The sequence below is a fragment of the Pangasianodon hypophthalmus genome, chromosome 4 (assembly GCF_027358585.1).
Source record: "Pangasianodon hypophthalmus isolate fPanHyp1 chromosome 4, fPanHyp1.pri, whole genome shotgun sequence".
NCBI lineage: Eukaryota > Metazoa > Chordata > Actinopteri > Siluriformes > Pangasiidae > Pangasianodon > Pangasianodon hypophthalmus.
In genome coordinates this window covers 13364686-13385688 of record NC_069713.1, presented here as the reverse complement: position 1 = coordinate 13385688, position 21003 = coordinate 13364686, and the positions used below count along the sequence as shown (strand labels likewise).

The 21003-nt window shown below is 40.4% G+C and overlaps 1 protein-coding gene across 1 annotated transcript; it reads left to right on the top strand.

The window, feature by feature from the left end:
* Positions 1–2141: 2141 nt before the first annotated feature.
* LOC117597087 (up-regulator of cell proliferation-like) lies at positions 2142–15534 on the top strand. Its single transcript, XM_034303765.2, is given in 5 exon segments — positions 2142–2642; positions 3224–3286; positions 8879–8907; positions 9023–12743; positions 12745–15534. Coding segments are annotated over 3 exon segments (4659 nt in total). The 5' UTR covers positions 2142–2642; positions 3224–3286; positions 8879–8888; the 3' UTR covers positions 13664–15534.
* The last annotated feature ends 5469 nt before the right edge of the window (positions 15535–21003 follow it).

Genomic DNA, 21003 nt, shown 5'->3' with positions numbered 1-21003 from the left:
AGAGAACAGCCAGAGATGCTTGTTGAGGAGGGAGAGAGAGAAGATGCTGAATGTGATCTGGGACAAGAAGTTGAAAAGAAAGCACCAGAGACACAGATTTAAGAAGAAAGTGTCACAGAATTCGATTTTTTTTTTTTTTTACAACATAAACATCGAACAGATCCAGGTTTAGTACAGAAATGTGACATCAAGTCCAGTCAAGTGTAATATTAAGTTTGCCATCAAATAAGGACCATGCCCACCTGGTATGAAATTCCCTAAAAATGAAAGTGGGCACTCTTTCAAGCAGTGGTATAGTAACTGTCCCTGGCTTGAATATTCACCTGAAAATGTCAGAATGCACTGTTTCAGCTGTCGATTATTTTTGAGCCATGAAGACAGGTTCAAAAGCCAAGGTGGATGGATGACAGCTGGTGTTAAAAACTGGAAGAATACAAAACAAAAGATCAAAGAGCACAGTAGTAGTAGTAGTAGTAGTAGTAGTAGTGTCATATGCTGAGTATGATAAAATGTCATGCGCTCAAGAGAAATGCTTTAATCACAGCATTTGAAAGAACTGACCAAGAAATCCTTGCTGCCATAGAATAGGAAAGACAGAGAAACAGGTCCCTGTTGTTTCGCTTATTTGATGTAACACTGTTCTTGACAAGACTAGGAACTGCCTTCCATGTCAATGATGAAAGTTCTTGTAGTTTAAGTAAGGGAAACTTTCTGGAGCTAGTTGAACTCCTAAAGAAATATAACAGCACACTACAGCTCCACCTTGAGTCAGTCAAAGAAGTGGTCCGAGACACGACCACAGGTGTCTCTCCTTTCAAACTGAATGCAGAATGACATTAGATCAGCCCTTGCTTTGTACATTCGAAAAGTCATATGCAATTAAATCCAAGATGCATCCATTTTTTTTTTTCAGTTTTACTTGAAACCACTGACAAGAGTGGAAAACATATATGGCCAAGGATATGATGGGGCCACTAACATGAGTGGTCACTACAAAGAACTTCAATCGCGAATCCAACAACAAAATGAAAAAGCGCTGTATGTCCATTGCCAGACACACTGCTTAAATTTAGTGCTTGTGGAATTGGCAAACTCGAGCATTCCTTTTGGCAAGCTTTTTTGCTTTGGTGGTTAAGCTTTATGCTTTCATTCCAAACCCCTCAAAGCGGCATGCTTCTTTTGTGAAGATGCAGAAAGAAATGTATCCAGATCAGCGTCCAATGGAACTGCAAAGGCTCTCTGACATTCTGTGGGCATGTAGGGCCTTGAAGACCTTAAAGAAGTCCCTGCCAGCAGTTGTGAAATTCCTGATCACACTAATAAGACAAGACCCACCTGATACAGTTGTCGGAGAAGCAAAGATACTGCTGCATTCAATAAACTTTGAATTCCTGCTTTGTTTGGAAATAACAACTCCTGTCTTCCTTGAAACAGCAAGTGCCTCCAATGCCCTTCAAAAGGAAGACTTGGATTTGGGACATTGTGAGTGGCGTAGTCACTCGACTGAGAGAGGAATTCAAGACCATCTATGAAAGAGCCACCAGCCATGCTGAGGAATCAGGTATTGATGTTCCTGATGTCATTCCTGGACATGGACAATGAAGAAAAATACCTGCATAGCTGATGCACTGCTCAACATCAGCAGCTGAAGATCATGAGCCACACACACTGGAGGAATTTTACAGGGTTAGACTCTTCTACACATTTCTGGATGTCTGTTTGCAAGAGCTGAGATTTTTAACATAGCCGAAATATTAAACATTATTTTGGCCTACATTCTTCTGCGAAATGTTGAATGGTTCAGTAATTTTTGGCATGCTAACTCTTCTAACGCCACTGTAGCTATTCCTTTTTTTTAAAATATTTATTACGTCTAAATATATGCTCACAGCTAGCATATCCAGTTGTGTGAAATACACCGCTCTAGTCTCTTTATCATTCTCGTCCACGGTGAATCCTTTCATCGCTGCTTCTCTGAGGACGGCTTTTTAAAGTTAACCTACTCAGAATTGACTGACCGATCACCGAAATACTAATCAGCTGTTCTGGAGCCGAAAATTCCGGACATGACACGCCGATGTAAGTCAACTCGGAGTTAGAAGTTAAGTTTAAACCAGCTTTCTGGAATACTGATAGCGTCCTGATCATGCAAAGCGCATGCGCAGCTTGGCGCTGTGACGTAGGCGACTAAAAAAAAAAAAAAAAAAACACCAAAAATGTTTTTTCCGGTCCACTGAAAAACAGTGCAACTGGTGTTATACAATTTCTGCACCTCGTGTTTAAAAAGTTTAGTTTTCATTGACCACAACAGCGAGGCCGTAATGCAGAGTATATACAGGGCTCAGAACTTTCAGTTTCATTTTTCTTAGCGGACGAAACCATTAACAAGAATCACTTTCCTTTTACTTAACATTTTACTTTGCATATAAAATCATTTACACACAAAACAGAACATGATAAAACCAAAGAATGTCACCAGCAATGGCATTTTGAATTTAAGAATATTGAATGTGTAGGTCGTTATTAACGAATAACCTACACTAAAATGGTTTAGTCCTTCTGGAGCAGTCAGTATATCTGTGTAAAAGATGCGTATAACGGTACGCGCTGAGTCACTGGGCTGCAGCGCTCAGGACGAGTAAGTAAGTGGTCTTAATTATCTGGTTGTATAAGCATTAATTAGCCTAAAATGGCTTATATATCTTGGGAAAAAAACAGATTATGTCTCTTAGAGTGTAGTTCGGATCATTTGGACGTTTTCAGCAAAAGGCTCATCTGGATTTACACAGAAGCCTGAAACAAGTAACGAATCGGTATTTTTGCTTTAAAAGAATAATGTGGAAAAGGTGAATTAATATCCTGTTTTAGTGTGTGCCAAGATCCAGTTTCGTTTTTGCTCCCACTCCTCAGTCTCGACCTACATTGCCCTCGACAACGCCCTTTTCACAACCTTTTAAAGTTTTAAGGCTGAATACTGCTTCCACTGAAAATGTTGTTCACTTTATGAATCAACAAATCATATTTTCGAGTTTATCCATGATTTTAGCAATTGAAACCCAGATCTAATGGCATGGAAAATGACTAACTTTTCTGAACTGTTTGTCTTGTCATCATAAATAATCGGAAATATTTTCTGATTTTTTTTTTTTTTTTTTTTGTATATAGAAAAATTTCTTCCTTGTGACTAAATAATTAAAATATGAATCATGTTTGATTTGTACAGTTTGCCAGTTGTGGGGAACCCTGATTATACTCATTCTATGCATATGAGTCTTCTGCTGTAGAGGTAAGCACTGAGCAAAGCTTCTTACTGATCTGATCATGTTCTCTTTACATGCCAGGGTGTTTGCTAGATATTTGGTCAAATTTATAATTCATATTTAGAAGTACTTAGAAATGATACAAAATTATACTACATTGAAGGTATAGATAATGTCAGAAAAGTAGAAGTATCCTGCCCAAATGTCCTCAAGTGAAAGTAAAAAAAAGTTGATACTTTTAAATGTACTCAGGTCTTAAAACAGAAATGTAAACTTTTTTATGGATGAAATTAAATGTCATGTTTTCATGTGAAAACTAACTTTTATTACTTAAATACAAGACTGTATATATGGGTGGATGTTGTAACAGGGATTTAAAAGTGAAGCAAAAGGGTGTCTCTGAGACGCTCTACTGGCTGGCTGCAGAACAGTGTTTAACCCCACTCATTCCCATGTTAGTGAATGGAAGACAAGCCAAATTTATTTTAAGTTAATCTCTATTTTTGGGAATAGTGTTCTGTTGTTCTTACTGCCTTTTGATATCTCTGCCGGTGTTTTTCCTTTTGATAAATGTGTTTTGTAGGAGTTTTTATTTATAGTAGATGATAAATAAAAGGACATGGTTGAGCTGAGTTTTAGGGTGAATTGAAATGACAGTCTATCTTCAAGAACACGCACACACTTTTCCACACAGACCTGAAGCGTTTACTGAGACGACCGTCCAGCAAACTTCATTTGGCATCTTTCAAACTTTTTACCAAAGGTTTAAGGTGTTGACAACATTGATAGTTCTGCAGCAAAGTGATGAGATGCTCGATAACGATGTTTCAAAGCTGTCTCAAGTATTTGAAGCATTGGTGTTTCAAAACAATGTTTCAAGGTGTGGTTCAAACTGTCCTGCCACATGATCACAAGGAACCAGGGGGTTCAAAATCAGTCTTGCCTACAAACTAGCTGCGATATATGTAGGCTATTTTAAACAACATGACTTATTAAGAACTTTGGTAACCCATTTAGGCTTTTATGCTACAGTACATAGTGACCAAATTAAACTGAAGAATCTCAGTTTTCTACCATTTGTATGCTGCATTCTTACTTAACAATAAGTGTTCAACATCAGCTTAAAGCATATATATTAAAAGATTAAGCTTAATGTTTGTGCAGTTATTTTGATCCCTTTTGTTCTAGAAAGCACTAGATACAAACAATACACTAAATGTTTACATTGCACTTAAATATATTATTATATATATAATATTATTATAATTCTGTAAATAAACATTATGAAAAAAAAATGATTGAATCTTTTTTCTGTACTCTTTCCACAGACCTTACTAATTATACCCTACTGCACAAAACCAGCATACATTTCACAATACATTTACATTTACATTTATGATATTTGGCAGATGCCCTTACCCAGAGCACCTTACAAAAGTTAAAGTCTCTATCAGTAAATACATCCTGATACTGGTTCACTAGGTCACAGACTAAGACTTCTATCAATCTGAAAAAACACTGTTGGGGGTAATATAGTATAAACATACACAGACAACACAAGATTTTTTTTAATAAAGTGCTAATTCAGGTATTTCATGAAAAGGTACGTCTTTAGTTGTCGTTTGAAGAAAGCCAGTGACTCAGCTGTTTGGACATCTAGGGGAAGTTCATACCACTACCTAGAACAGAGCAAGAACAGAGAAAAGCCTTGATGCATGCCTTCCTTGTACACAGAGAGATGGTGGGACCTGTCTAAACTTCAAGAAAATTCCTACCAGTCACACCATCTCTCAGGGTACAAGGAAGGCATGCATCAAGGCAACAATACATTTAATGTAAGCTAAAAATCAACCTTATATACTACCCCTTGTTCATATACCTAAATCTTTGCAGCCCTTGTTCAAAGCATTAATAGCATATGTATTGTCATCACGAGTGCCATCGCATGACACAATTTTAACATACTTTATTATTAGTATGAATATAAGTATGTAGTGCTCTAATGCGACCAGAAGATGTCACTAATGAAATAAGTGTGAAAGCACATCGACACCTTGAAACCATTTCCGGCACAACTGCTTCAAGCGATTGGTGATTCATGAAGCTTCATTTTGCCCATCACCAACTTTTTCCAGTATGTGGCTCATACTTAGTTGATGCCAAAACTAGCTTGTTAACTAGTTAGCTAGCAAACAGAAACACCTTGAAGGGAAGATAAAAATTACCTCACTAGCTAGATGTCATATAATATTATTTCTGTTTGGATATGAAAATTACCCAAATCATGTCATATTGAAATAAATTATGTTAACATCCTGTTCATTTAGGTAGCTAGCTTAGCCAGTCACTCCTCTTTAAACATACCTCAGCAACAGAACGAGCTGAGAGCAGGTGTCAAACCTAGATGAAAATGGTGGAGACCAGTGATTTTTGTGTAAATGTTGACAGCTGTTTACCCTTGTATTTTCAGTTGATACAGTGCATTATCTACTTATACTTACATTACTTTGATTTACATGATGGATTAACTACTGTCAGCTAGCTCGTAATGCATAGCTCAGTCGATCATAGCTCAAAGCTCTAAAATAGTTCCTGACAACAATAAAGTCAGTATTCTTGTGCAAATCATACAACAATTTAGCAATGTTTTACATATTAATTAATAATGGTGCTGTGACATACATGACCCAGACATACAGTTAGGATCCATATGCAAGAGGTTTAATGACACAATTCCATATAAGAACATCAATATACCAGTCTGGGTCATACAGAGAATAATTGCAAATAGAGAACAATTAGAAATTGGAAACCAGAGTTCAGTTTTATTTCACCCTCCTAAGTGCCAGGAGTGGTATTTCAGTAGCTGGATACCTTGTGCACATACACACACATATGTCAAGACCTTTAAAACAAAGTCACATGGTGACCATATACCCATATGCCATATGACCATATGCCTTGGTACACATTGGGTGTTTTTCTTTAAGTATCTCTGTAACAGATTGTGACTATGGTCAGAGTTAACTGGTGAACCTGTCTTCCAAAGCTGCCATTAGCATCAGGTTGAAGTGGGTTTCCCTCTGTCTTTCCATATCAGTGCCAAATGTGGTGTTCCTTGGTGCAGAAAGCCTTTAAGCAAAGCCTTACTGCCCATCAACTTGAGGGTTGCTGGCCGTGGCTTCTGGCCGTGGCTTTTGGCACTCATAGTGGAACTACTTTGTCGTGGGATCAGTGGATTGGAGCCGCAAGATTCACGCTTGTGTGGAAATTGCCTGGGCTTCAAGCAAGCTGGAGAAGGCCATCAGTTCTGTTTTGATACCTTGGCATTGAGCATCTCAGAGAGACAGTTGTCAGAACAAAAGTTTCACACTTTCATGTTTTCATGTGCAGAATTTTGAGTGATGCTAATGCTGACATGGCATGCTTATTTGGTGAATCAAGACCCACGTTTGGTGTCAGATATGATCTGAGCACTGCAGCTCAAAAAGGCTCTTAGTCATAAACGGACAGGGAGGATGACATGACAGCAGATCAGAGTAAAAGGCCAAAAGAGTGTTCAGAGTCTCTTAAGGTGGATGGATGACTGAGTGTCAGATATAGCTCAGCTGAAATCTATGATGCTGAAGTGGAAGCCATACACAGTGAGAGTTCATGGCCATTGGTAGAGGCCAGGAGCTGATTCCTCTTCCTGCTCTTCATTTGAAGAGAACGAGGGTGCTATATCTGTGGCTGTGTCTGGTAGGCTACAGCTGGTAGGATGCTATATCTGTGGCTATGTCTGGTACAATAATTGGTCAAGTAAACAATCTATTTTAGCCTCTACCTGGCCACAGACTGAGGTAAAGGGCCATATATGGACCATAACAGGCGAACTCAAATTGGTAATGATCCATTTGCTTGGACACAGAGGTATAACACTCAGTGCCAAATGAACTGGTTTGTGCAATTCTTGCAGCAATGGCTTTCACTATGCCACAGTGCACCCTGTGACATAAGTTTCTGCCTATTAAATTTTCCGCCATCTTGGATTTTGTCAAAAACTGTTTTCTTTGCTACTCCTCCTAGAAATTTTGTCCAATCATCAACAAATTTAGCAGACGTCATCTTCAGACTAAGACTCACAACAATTATTAAAAGAATTTTGATTACTCCAAATGGTTTACCCGTAATGGGCCAACGTCACCTACTGGTCAAAAGTAACAATAACATGCTAAAACATGCTTACATCTAACTGCCATTTTTGCTACTTTTGCACCAAATTTTGTCTAATCGTCACCAAATTTGGCTCACATCATCTTGAGACCTGTCTGAAAAAAGTTATTGAAGAATATTGATATTCAAACTGTTCTCCTGTATCGCACTGGCAAATGCAAAAAACAGGATGTGAGGGTGTATCTCAGCAATGCATCTATGTATCATCATGAAACTTGATAAGTATCTTCAGGACCATGCCCTGAATGTACTCAACACGTTTTGTGACTGTGCCATGTTGTAGTCAACTGTAACAACTTTTTTTTCTTATATCATTTGAAGAATTGTGCTAAATTCACAGTTCTTTTTTCATATAATTACCTGGGGTATGTAGAAGTGAATGCATACCAACATCTGAAATTCAAGTGTACTTGCTGTCAACCATTTTGGATTTTGTCAAAAATAGTTTTTTCGCTTCTCCTCCTACAAATTTTGTCCAATCATCACCAAATTTGGCAAATTTTGTAAGCCTCACAAAAGCTATCAAAGGAATGTTGATATTCCAATTGGTTTGCCCATAATGTGCCAACAAATCTGACAGTGAAGCCACCAACGAGGAAGTGAGGCTGTATCTCAGCAACGACCTTGCACACTGACACAAATCTTGGTAGGCATCTTCAGGAACATTTTGTACAATCTTTACCAAATTTAGCTGACATCATCTTGATACCTGTCTAAACATCTGTCTACTGCCATTCTACCTATTCAATGTGCTATTATATAGAAAACACATGACTGACAGGGGTTAATATCAAATAACATTTTTACTGAGCAATTTTCAATAAAAAACAAACACATTAAAACAACAATAAAAAAAATGGGGTATAGAGTGAAGATTGATGTGAAAAAATATTTAAAGCATTTTAGCATAAGGATGCAACATAACAAAATGTGAAAAAAATGAAGAGATGTGCATGCACTGTACACTGACATTTTAACTGACTATTGTTATGCATGGCAGTGCTAGAGATGGTGTTTCCCTAGGCACTAATAACCATGTTCCTTTCCGAAAGGGGTGAGGTGCCTCTGCACGTTTCACCTCTCACACTTGTCGTTCTGAACTAAAGTCAGGGAGAAGATTACAAAGGGAATGATGGCCATTGATGATGGCATTTTATAGGGTCATATGGTCGCCCAGGTGACTTTGTGATAAAGGTCTTGACATACGTGCATATGCACACAAGACAGTATCCGGGTGTTGAAACATCCCCCCAGGTGGTTATGCAGAGTTCATAGAACAGTGTTACATAAGGAACCTAATGTTCTTGTTGTAGTATGATATGTTTAAAAATCTAATTAAATTTAATTAACCATGACATTACCACGTTTTGACTTTTTTTTCGTTTCTTTTCTTTTTTCTTTAGTCATACAGCCATGACATTTGCCAGTACGCGTAAGTAATATTCTTTATATACTTTGCAAGTCTTTAAGTTTTATGGCAACTGGTTTTAATCCAAACTTTTGATTGGGCTGTGTAAAATGATTTCTTTTATTTTTTCAATTAATAGAAACCAATCTCGAGAGCTTTCTTCAGGACTTGGGGCTGAAGCAACACCTCACTGATAAACTCTCCCTGAGTACTGTACTACAGGTAGACAAGAGCACAGTGACAGATGATCCAGCATGGTCTCGATCAGATTTACCATGGCTTTTTCTCAAGAAACTTATGATTCTGAATGTGACTGCAAGAAATATCCAGTGTTTTTCATCAGCCAATGAGAATGAAGACGTGACAAGTTTGGACCTAGATAGTGATCTTGAGAGTCTTGTCCTTAACCAGGACTCTAGTCAAAATGTTAATCCTTTAGACATCATCACTGCACTCTTCCTTTGCTCAGACAGTTTTCTTCAACAAGAGATTGCCTTGAAAATGTCTATGTGCCAATTCTCTGTGCCTTTACTGCTTCCTAATTGTGACACACAGCAGAGCATGTTCATGCTTTGGGCCTTAAGAGATATTGTGAAGAAGTTCAGACCACACTCTTTGTCTGATCCAAGAGGGTTTGTAGAAGACAGGATCATTCTGGCTGACTTACCCTTAGTGTCGTTTGTAAGACTTGGAGACTGTAGCATTTCCAAATCTCAAATCTTGAACAAGCTGCTCAGTAATCCACAGCAATATCATGATACATTTGTGCACCATGACATGGACTGTGGAGACATCCCAAGAAAAATATCAAATGGCTTGGTGGAGATCAGCTGGTACCTACCTTGTGGAAGTAAAAACATAGACATCTTCCCAGAACCTGTGGCTATTGCAAACTTGAGAGGGGACATAAATACATTTGAAACTCAGTACACATTCCTTTGTCAGATTTCTACAGCGGTTTTTGTGTTCTCTGACAACTTTGACTCAGATTGCTTGCTAAGCAGCAATACACATGTAAAAGCACAATTGTTTTTGGTGGGTAATGCACAGACCAAAGCATTCAACCTGGATTTGTTGAAAAGAACAGCTGCTGCATTGAACTTGAAAAAAAACAGCATCATTCTAAAGACCAAGCAAAATGATACAGATTTAGTCAAGAATCTGTGTTCTGCAGTGAGTCGTGTTGTTAAAAACAGTTCGATGACTATACAACTCGAGAAGATGACCACAGTTGCACATGAATTTGGAATTTTGATTGATGAAGACAATAAGGAGTGCCAAACAGCAAAAGAAAATGCAGAGGCAATCACTAACGAGATAAAGGACACACTAACTTTTAAGGAAGAACAGCTCCCTTTGCAAGGTGAGATTTGGAAGAAATTAGGAAAATTAGAGAAAGAGGAGTGTAGGCTTCGCAAAGCTGGGAATAAGAACATTCAGATGTATAAAGGCGAACTTACTAAACAAAAGATGGAACTCAGGAAGCAGCAAAGCAGCTATGAAATGTCAAAAGCCATGTCCTGCTTCATAAATGCATTATCAAGTTCAAATCTTGAGAGATCTTACTTCCTGAAATGGATGCGAATGAATCTGGACAATCTGTCTCGCAAAAAACTATCTGGCCTTAGAGAATTGTACAAGGAGAAATGCCAAGAATCATCTGAGAAGAAGGAGGAGATTGCATTACTTGACAGACAGATCTCAAACAGTGCTTTGGGAACTGAACACTTTTTGAGGGAAATGGGTCAGCTGTATGAAGCTGCTGTCACCCTTCCAGAAAACATACAATCACGACAACAAATGCTACACTTACCCAAACTGTGCGCTGGGCTCCTTTTAGATGGATTCCCTGTTGAACTAGTTGATGGAGATGCTTCAAATATACCTCTAAGGTGGATTAGTGATGTACTGAAAGAGCTGAATACTTTAGTGCAACCCAAGAGTAAGATCATGGTAGTCACAGTATTAGGAGTCCAGAGCACAGGAAAGTCTACCCTACTAAACACCATGTTTGGGGTTCAGTTTGCAGTCAGCAGTGGAAGATGTACACGAGGAGCTTTCATGTTGCTGATCAAAATCACAGACCGTTTCAGAGAAATACTTAACTGTGATCATTTAATGATCATTGACACTGAGGGACTGAAATCGCCTGAGCTGGCACAGCTCGATGACAACTATGAACATGACAATGAACTGGCCACACTTGTTGTTGGACTGAGTGACATTACCATCATCAACATTGCCATGGAGAACTCCACAGAAATGAAGGACATTCTGCAGATTGTGATGCATGCGTTCCTCAGGATGAAGGAAGTGGGCAAAAAACCCATGTGTGCATTCGTGCATCAGAATGTAGCAGATGTTTCTGCACACGACAAAAACATGAGAGACCGGAAGCTCCTGTTAGAGCAGCTGAATGAGATGACAGAGGCAGCAGCTAAGATGGAAAACAAGGAAGACTACAAGAAGTTTACTGATATAATGGAGTATGATCCAGAGACTGGTAACTGGTATATACCTGGGCTCTGGCACGGTAACCCACCAATGGCACCAGTGAATGCTGGCTACTCTGAGGCTGTCTATGACTTCAAAAAGAACATGATGGACATTCTGATAAAAAAGAAGAAATCTACAAACAACATTGAAGAATTTTTGGAGTGGACAAAAAGCTTATGGAATGCAGTAAAATATGAAAATTTCATATTCAGCTTTAGGAACAGCTTGGTAGCTGATGCATATATGAAACTGTGCACTAAATTCCATGAATGGGAATGGTCCTTCAAAAAGCACATGTACACATGGTTAACATCTGCTGAAACCAGAGTGTCCAATTTTGAGATGTTGAAATCAAAATCTGACAAGAGAAACCTGCAAGATTTACTGAAGACCCTGAAACACGAGGCCTCCTCAGAGCTTGATAAAAGGGAAAAGACCATTTTGGAAAACCTCGTCAAATACTTTGAGCAAACAGAGGGTCATGTCTATCTCGTGGAAAAATACAGAGAAGACTTTGTAAAGAGTGCAAAATCTCTCAGGAGGGAAACAGAAAACTCAGTGCTGAGTAAAGTTATTGAGATTAGGACAGGAAAGAATAAACTGGACAACATCAAGAAAACGCATACTGACAAAATGGAAAAGAAAGTGCTAAACCTTCTTGAGGAGCTCCGGAAAAACAGATGTTCAGAAACTATGTCTGAAGCAGAGCTTGACAACGTCTTTGAAGACATATGGCGGGAAACTGTTGAAGAGCTGTCATTTAAAGGCTTGCAGAGACAAATAATATCCAACAGTGTTTTTAGCCAATTACGAATGAACATGAAGCAAAAGGGAGGCTCTGTCTCTCAAAAGTTAAATAAAGTGACACTGGATCAATATGGCAAAGAGAAGTTCATTGTTATGCCAGAAAATTTTTTTAAAAAAATGATACATCATGTTTACAAATTTGAACACACAGTGAGACTGCAAGAGTTGGCAGACAGTGTCATTGATGCATGTATGCAGTCAGTTAATGACAAAAAAGAGGGAAAATCAGATTATCATGACACCTACATTCAGGAGATCCTAGACATAATTGATCAAAAATTGACTTCAGGAAAGAAGTTGGAATTTTCTGAGGACTTTGAACTTTCTCGTAAACTGCACATTTGTGCTATTTCTGCAAGAGAATTCCAGGCCATGCATGACTGTTTTATTGAAGAGAACGACCCACGCCGATGCCTTGAGCAATTCAAAGAGAAGTACCGTGCTGATTTCAAAGATCTGTTCAGTAATCGTGATCAGTGTCAGAGAAAGGCTGAAGAATTCACAAAACTCTGCCTGAGCCCTGCAGTTGAGATATTCATCTGTAGCTCACTGGGACCAATTCAGCACTCGTGCATTTTTTCAGTACTCTATTTTAAAACAACTTCTGACTGAGAGTGATTTTCAGAACTATGTGGGCTACATACGTTCATATGAACGCTTTGTTAAAGACTGGATATTAAAACTAATTACACACAGATTTTCCGAAGGAAACAAACTTTTTGAGCTGGAACAGCAGCATCTCAAAGGAGCTATTATGGAGATAAAAGAGGCCATCAAAAAAGCACAACATGAGACAGATGAAAATGAAGGCATAAAGGTATTTATCCAGAACATTTGCAGAGAGCTTGGAAAAAAACTTGTCATTCCAAACGATGTCTTGGAATCAGACATGGTTTTGAATAATGCCAAACAGGAACAATTTGCCCACTGGCTCACACAGTCTGTGGAAGAAATGGAAGCATCCTTGAAGGCTAAGTTTAAGGAGGATAACATTAAGAGCAAACTGAAAACACTCAAAATCAAACCACAGGATGAACTGTTCAAGCGTGTGTTTGGCTGTGGGAAACAGTGTCCATTCTGCAAAGCACCATGTGAGGCAGGAGGAGAAGCTCATACACATCACTCTGCTTCTGTACACAGACCTAAAGGACTTGGTTCATACGTGTTTGTGCAGTCAGAGAAATTAGTCACTAACATTTGTTCCACTGATGTGAACAGCGATGCAAGGTTCAGATGCCTAGAGACCCACTATAATTACCATCCTTACAAGAAATATAGGGAGATCTTTCCAGATTGGCACATCCCTGCAGACCCCAGCATAGAGGCCTCAGACTACTGGAAGTATGTGATGGCGAACTTTAATGACCAGTTTGCAAAAGCGTACAATGCAAAGCCTGGAGATATTCCCCCAGTCTGGGAAAAAATCACAAAGCAACAAGCAGAAAATAGTTTGAAGGAGTGTTTTAGTATCAAATGAATACTACTGAAAAATCATCAGGATAAGGGAGTTTAAAGAAGACTGATTTTGGCCTGATGTCAAAATGCTATCACAAGTCTTTCACCATTAGTCCATTCCATGATGGCAGCTGTGGTCAACTTAAAATTATCCCTTTTAGCAGATAAATTAATTTCTCATTGTCTTTTCTAGTGACTTTAACTTTCCCTTTAAAAATTCCAAACAACAGAGAGAATAGTGTGCATTTTGATAAAACTGAAAAGCATGAGAATTACAGTAATGTTTTTGGATGTTAAACTTCACTAATTATTGATTCTTATTCTTTAATTTGTTTGTTTCTAATTGTGTTTTACTGCTCTTTCTTCCTGGGTGGTTAGATGACTGTTGGTTTCTCAAAAGCAGATTATCTAAAGTAAAAACAAATATCTAATTAAATTTTATTATCCATTAATTTAAGTATGTTTTGGTAACATTGTTATGTCTATGTAACATTTTCTGGCATATGTGATGATTAGATAAATATTACATTTAAATCAAGACTTAGATTTTAGTTCATAGAAAGGTGACAGAATGATACTAAAGACATCATAACATTTTGGCCTTGTAATCGAAATCAATATAACCTGTTTTACTTTCAATAAACCTGTGATTCTGTCTAAAACAATCTTTCATGCGTATAAATATACACTCATGGAGCACTTTATTAGGAACACCTGTACACCTAGACATTCCTGCAATTATCTAATCAGCCAAATGTGTGGCAGCAGTGCAGTGCATAAAAAAAATCATGCATACACAGTCCAGCAGATTCAGGTAATATCCACATCAGTCACCAGAATAGGGGAAAAATGTGATCTCAGTGATTTTGATCGTGGCATGATTGTTGGCGCCAGATGGGCTGGTCTGAGTATTTCTACAACTGCTGATCTGGGATTTTCACATACAACAGTCTCTACAGTTTACTCAGAATGGTACAATAAAGAAAAAACATCCAGTGAGTTACAGTTCTGCGGACAGAAACATCTTGTTGCGAGGTCATTGGAGAATGGCCAGACTGGTTTGAGCTGACAGAAAGGCTGCACCATATCAAGTATAAGTCATCTCAAACTGGTTTCATGAACATGACAATGAGTTCAGTGTTCTTCAGTGGCCTTCCCAGTCACTGGTGCAGAATCCAATAGAATGCCTTTGGGAGAACACCTTTGTAGAACAGGATATACACAACATGAAAGTGCCCCTGAAAAATCTGCAGGAATTGCATGATGCAGTCATATAAACGTGGACCAGAATCTCAAAGGAATGTTTCCAACATCTTGTGGAATCCATGCCATGAAGAATTGAGGCTGTTTTGAGAGCAAAGGGAGGCCTTACCCGGTATTAGTATAGTGTTCCTAATAAAGCAGCCAGAGAGTATAATAAATATCCCACCCTGCTGAAATAATCATTACTGCAAAAATAATCCGTCTCTGCCATGCATTTGCCCTTACAAAAGAGGCCTGTGAACAGTGCACTAAGGTCTCTAGTGGTTGAGTTTTCTCATAATCTGCTATTTGACTTTTTTTTTTTTTAGAATTGTAGGATATCATTGGGACACAGGTTGGTACTTATGTAAACTGTAGGGAGAAACACAACATCAATGGCTACAGATATCCAGAAGTACTCAGGATTTTAATAACAAATTATATGAATAAAAATTAGCTTGTTGTGGAGCACACAAATTCTGGTTAGCATTCTTACTTCTGCTTCGAAATGAATAGGTTTGATTATGGAGATCAATTCCTAACACAGTGTGCACAAACTGTCCTATTTAGATGTGGTGTAATTTAGTTCATTAAAAGTATATATAGTCCCCTCTGAAAGTATTATAATGGCAAGGGCAATTTGTTTGTTTTTGCTATACATTGAAGACATTTAGGTTTGAGATCAAAAGATCAATACGAGATGATAGATCAGACTTTCAGGTTTCATTTCCTGATTTTTACATCTAGGTGTGCTAAACAACTTAGTACATGGCACCTTTGGTGACAGACCACCCACTTTTTAGGTGAGCAAAAGTATTAGAACAGACAGCCTTAAAGTAAATTAAAGTAAATAACACTTAATATTTGGTTGCATATCCCTTGCTTGCAATAACTGCATCGAACCACATCACCAAACTGTTGCATTCTTCTTTTTTCTATTTCTCTGTAAATTGACAGACAGAATGTTTCTGTGACTTCTGAATTCATTTTGCTGCTACCAACATGAGTTATGTCATCAATAAAGATTAGTGAGTTCCAGAAGCAGCCATGCAAGCCCAAGCCATGACACTTCCTCCACCCTGCTTGACTGATGAGCTCGTTTGTTTCGGATCATGAGCAGATCCTTTCTTTCTCTATACATTAACTTTTCCATCACTTTGGTAGAAGTTAATCTTGGTTCAACTTCTATTGTTTTCCTTGGCCAAACTATTTGATGTCTGGTTGTTTGTACACCAGTGATTTCTTTCTTTTTCAGGACATTCGAAATTGTTTTATTGCCTATGCCCAATGCTTGTGGAATGGCTCTGATTGATTTCTCTCTTTTCTCAGCTTCAAAATGGCTTGCTTTTATCCCATCTACAGCGCTCTGGTTTTCATGTTGGTTTATCCTTTTTAACGACAAATGCAGTCTTCACTGGCGAAACCCATGGCTCAAAACCAAGTGTAGACATTCAGAGCTATTAACTTTTTAAACAATCAATCTAACAGGGCACAATTGGGCAAAAGATACACCTGTCAGTTACATGTACTGATAATTTTGTATACTTGAAAAATGGGTGGGTTCAAAAGGTAACAAAAGGTGACATATTCTAAGTTGTTTAACACATCCCAATGTAAATATCAGGAAATTAATGCTGAAATTCTGATCTATCATCTCATTCATCTTTTGATCTCAAACTCAAATGTCTTCAGTGTATAGCAAAAACAAAATTATTGGCCTTGCCATTCCAATACTTTTGTCGGGGACTGTATTTCAGTAAACAAATATGTTGTACACTAAAGTATAATGTAGTATCTATTCAGGGGCCCTATATTTAGTTTTTGGAACAGTGAGATGGAATAGGTGTTTGCTTCACCCACTCCACACATCAGTCCGGTACTGTGTCTGTGGAGTTTTGCATGGCCATGCTCTCCAGTTTCCTCCTATCTCCTAAAAATATGCTATGGACTGGTGTCCAAAACAGGATGTATTCCTACCTCATGCGTAGTGTTCCTGGATCTAGCATGAACCTGCTCAGGATAAAGCGCTTACTGAAGATGTATGAATGAATGCATCTCTTATCTCAATGCTCTGGACATCATTTTGCAAGCAGATACAAATGCTGAATACAAGCCAGTCGTTACATGACCTATTTAATAGAATTGCTTACATATGATAATCTACAACCATGTCAATTTAACCCACGATGAATGAAGTGTTACCTTTACAATGAAAGATCATATACAGTGGCTTGCAAAAGTATTCAACTACCTGGACTTGATCAGATTTGTCTAAATAACAAATAGGAAACATACATATTCTTCCTGTCAGTATTGTTATTGCAAACTCAAGTCCTCTTACAAGGAATTTTCAAAGCCAAAATTAATTATTGGTCAGCAAGTATTTCAGAGGAAATCAAAAAGTGAAAAATGCAGCTTGCACAAGTATTCAACCCCCCAGTTTCCGGAAGCTCCAGATTAAAGATAGTGTCTTATCAAGACAAGACTCAAGAATTGACCTTCACCTGTGAAATATTAAAATAGCTCCCATTGTATGAAAAAAAAAAAAAAACCCACAGTTGAAGTGTCACATTCATCATGGACAATTCCCCCCAAGACCACCAGAGGGCACCCTCACTCATATTTTTAAAAGTCTTCTTCTGTTGTCTGTATCACTTCCTGTGTTTGTTCACGCCTCTTTTGTGTTCTCCCATTTAGTTCCCCTGCATACTGTATGTTCTGTCATTTGTCTTTCTTGTTGTTGGGTATTGTGTGTGTTGTTACTGTTATGGTGTGTTATGGTGTGGTACCTTGGTTTAGTCCTTTGTTATAGTTTTTCTAGTTTATGGTTCCTTGCCTGGGTTTGTTTGTCAGTTGTTTATTTAATGAAGAATGTCTGCACTTGGATCCATTTCCCTCAGACTTGTTACAATCAGTCTGAAGGAAAGGAGTCAAAATGAAGACTAAGGGAGCATCCTAAATTAAAACTAAGGTAGCGGAATTTCATATGTTAGGAATAGGGTGTAAAATTATACCTAAGAGGTTGGACATTAGGCATGGGACAATTGACGATCCTATACGAACTTTGCTAACTTGCTGTCTGACTTTGGAGCAGAGCAACAATACATCTTTCTCTGATGCAACTTAGCTTCCTTTGTCCCTGCCGCTAACAGATAACCAGATAAAGCGCAAATGTCTTTGTTCTCAAAACAGGAGAGGGGTTTAAATTAAGAAAATTAAACAGTATGTTTATCAGAGCTCTTGGATCAATAACACTATCTAGATAAGGCCATCCCTCAAAACTCAGTGCAAAAATAAGATGAAGACTGGTGAGGAAAACTAGAGTGAGGCCAACAGTCACTCTAAAGGAGTTAGAGAGTGGAGTGAAGGTACACCAGACAACCATTTTGAGCACTGTATGGGAGGGTGGCTAGAAAGAAACAATTGCTAAAGAAAAGCCATATGAAAGCATGAGTGTGACCCACACCTTGAGACCAAGGTTGAGATACTGTATTTGGGCAAGTTTGAATGAAACTTGGATGCTTTTCATCCGAAGAAGCTGCGCTTCTTGTCAAAATAGAAGGGAGAATGGATGGAGTGAAATACATATTGGGATATTGCAAGAGACCCTGGTTCAGTGTGCTTAAAAAAAAAAACTTGGAAGAAAACTTCACCTTTCAGCCGGACAATGGTCCCAAACACAAGGTCAAAGCAATGCAGGAGTGGTTAAAAACCAAAAAGGTGAATGTTTTACAGTGGCCAGAGTCAAAGTCCAGATCTTGCTGTCAACAAAAAACATCCAACCAACTTGAAGAACCTGGAGCAAATCTGCCAGAAAGAATACGTGAAGATCACTCCCAAATAGTGTGCAAAGTTGCTAGGAACTTACCCCAAGAGACTTAAAGCTGTCACTGCAGCAAAAGGTGGTTCTACCAAGGAAAAGTGTGAAAGCGGTTGATTATTGATGCAAGCAGCATTTATCAGTTTAATTAAAAAAAAGAAATCTATTGATAATGCATTTTTGACTTGAAAATTTACATTAAAAGAATATTGGTTTGCAAGAAAAAATCAGCTGAACCCATCTGTGTAAGTGTCATTTGTAATCCACATGAATCTGATGACTTTTAAAGAGGTTGAATACTGAAGTCCTGTCCTGAGAAACCTTGTTATAAGTGTTTTTGCTGTTATAACCAAATCATGTAGAATGTTGGTAGTTCCCCTTCAGGAACTCGAGCTGCGTCACGAAACGCTATGGGAACGCCCCCGCGTGACCGCGCTCTGAATCACGTGTCTAATCCGTCCAATGGATGGGCGAGACGTCACGGGCGGGGTGACGTAGCGACCCGGAAGCATAAAAGCCCGAGCGGTGAGCCCCGCGTTAGCTTCCTGTTTTCAGCAAGCGCTCCATGTTGATCGTTTGTCTATTTTCCGTCTGGTTTGTGTTTTATCAGCGGCATGCCTAAAGCCAAGGATAAGACAAAGGGCGAGAGCGGGCAGCGCTTCAGGCTGTGTGTTCCTCCCTGTCCGCGATATATTACGGGCGGGGATACACACAGTCTGTGCGTTGCCTGTTTGGGAGCGGAGCATGTTCAGTCGGCTCTCGAGGGACCCGGCTGCGCACATTGCGAGCGTTTACCGCTGCGCACTCTCCGCTCCCGCTGGGCTCTCTTTGAGGAGGGAGCCCTCACTAGCGTGCCTCGCGGTGCCGGCCCCGCTTCTGCCGAGGCAGAGCGGTGGTTGCGCTCGTGGGGCTCGCAGATGGAGCTGGCGGAGGGAATGGAGACGGGCCCGTCCCTTTCTCCTTCCTCACCCTCCAGGTCCACTGTGCCCTCCCTGGGCTCGGAAGCACGCTCTGCGGTTTCTTCCCCCCGGGGAGCGGACTCGGCGCTCCACCTATCGTCCTCCGAGGAGGTCGATGTGGAGAGCGTCGACCCTGAGCCGCAGTCTCCTCAATACGGGGAGCTGCTCGAGGTGGTTATGCGGGCAGTCGCTAAGCTTAGCATTGACTGGCCCGCTGAGTCACGGCCTGAGCCTCAGGGCTCTAGACTGAATAGCGCTTTTTACGCAGTAGGCCGCCACCTCCGCCCCGGAGCCTGCACTGAGGTGTCGAGGTCCTGGAATAGGCCGTTTTCAGCCCGGTTGTTCAGCCCCACTTCTTCCCATTACGCTAATGTGGCGGGGCTGGACTACTCCGGTTACAGGGCGATGCCCAGGGTTGAACAGACGCTAGCCAGCTATCTGTCCCCTGTTGCTGCATCGTCCCTGAAGGCTCCGGCGTTGCCTACCAAGCTGCTGCGGACCACCTCAGCGCTGGTAGGCAAGGCGTACACGGCAGCAGGTCAGGCCGGTGCGTGTCTGCACACCATGGCGGTGTTACAGGCGTACCAGGCCGACCTGCTTAAAGAGCTGGACGCTCTCTAGCTTGTGGGGCTGCTGGGCGGGGGCAGCCCCCTCCGTGTACGGCCCCCTCCTACAGGGAGGCCCAAAAGCAGAGCGTCGCCTCCCGTGCTCCCCCGAGGCGGGAGCAGGAGTCGCGAAGACGCTCTGGGCCCGGCCCTTCGGGCACTAGGGCAGATCTGAGGACCGTCCTCATGTCCAGAAGGGCCGCGGCTAAGAAGCCCTGATGGTTTTGGCCCAGGGCTTCCGAGGGCGGGCCCCTCTGGGGCGACGTGGCGTACACCTCATCTTACGGTGCCCGGGTCCCCCCAGTGCCCTCAGGAGGTCGATCTGCCAACCCTGCCACCTATGGTGCTTCAGGGCGCAGCGGTCTCCGGCAAGCGCCTCTCCTAGTTCTCGCCCGGCAACGTAGCGGGTCTGGGAGGCTCGCGGCCTCTCCTGAGGCCTTCGCAATGGTTAGCTCATTTCCCCCCATGTCGGTTCGCCGCCTCAGGGCACCCAGCTAACCGCTTCTATTACACCAGAGGTCAGTCTCGAGAGACTGATTCCCTTAGTGAGCTTTCTGGCAGCGTGGAAACTTCTGCCGAATGTGTCTCATTGGGTCCTGCTTACTGTAGAAAGAGGCTACCGAATTCAGTTCGGCTCGCCTCCACCTCGTTTTTCTGGGGTTCTTCCCACTGTGGTGGGTCCCGAGCAGGCTCTGGTTTTGGAGCAGGAAGTACGTACTCTCTTGAGGAAGGAGGC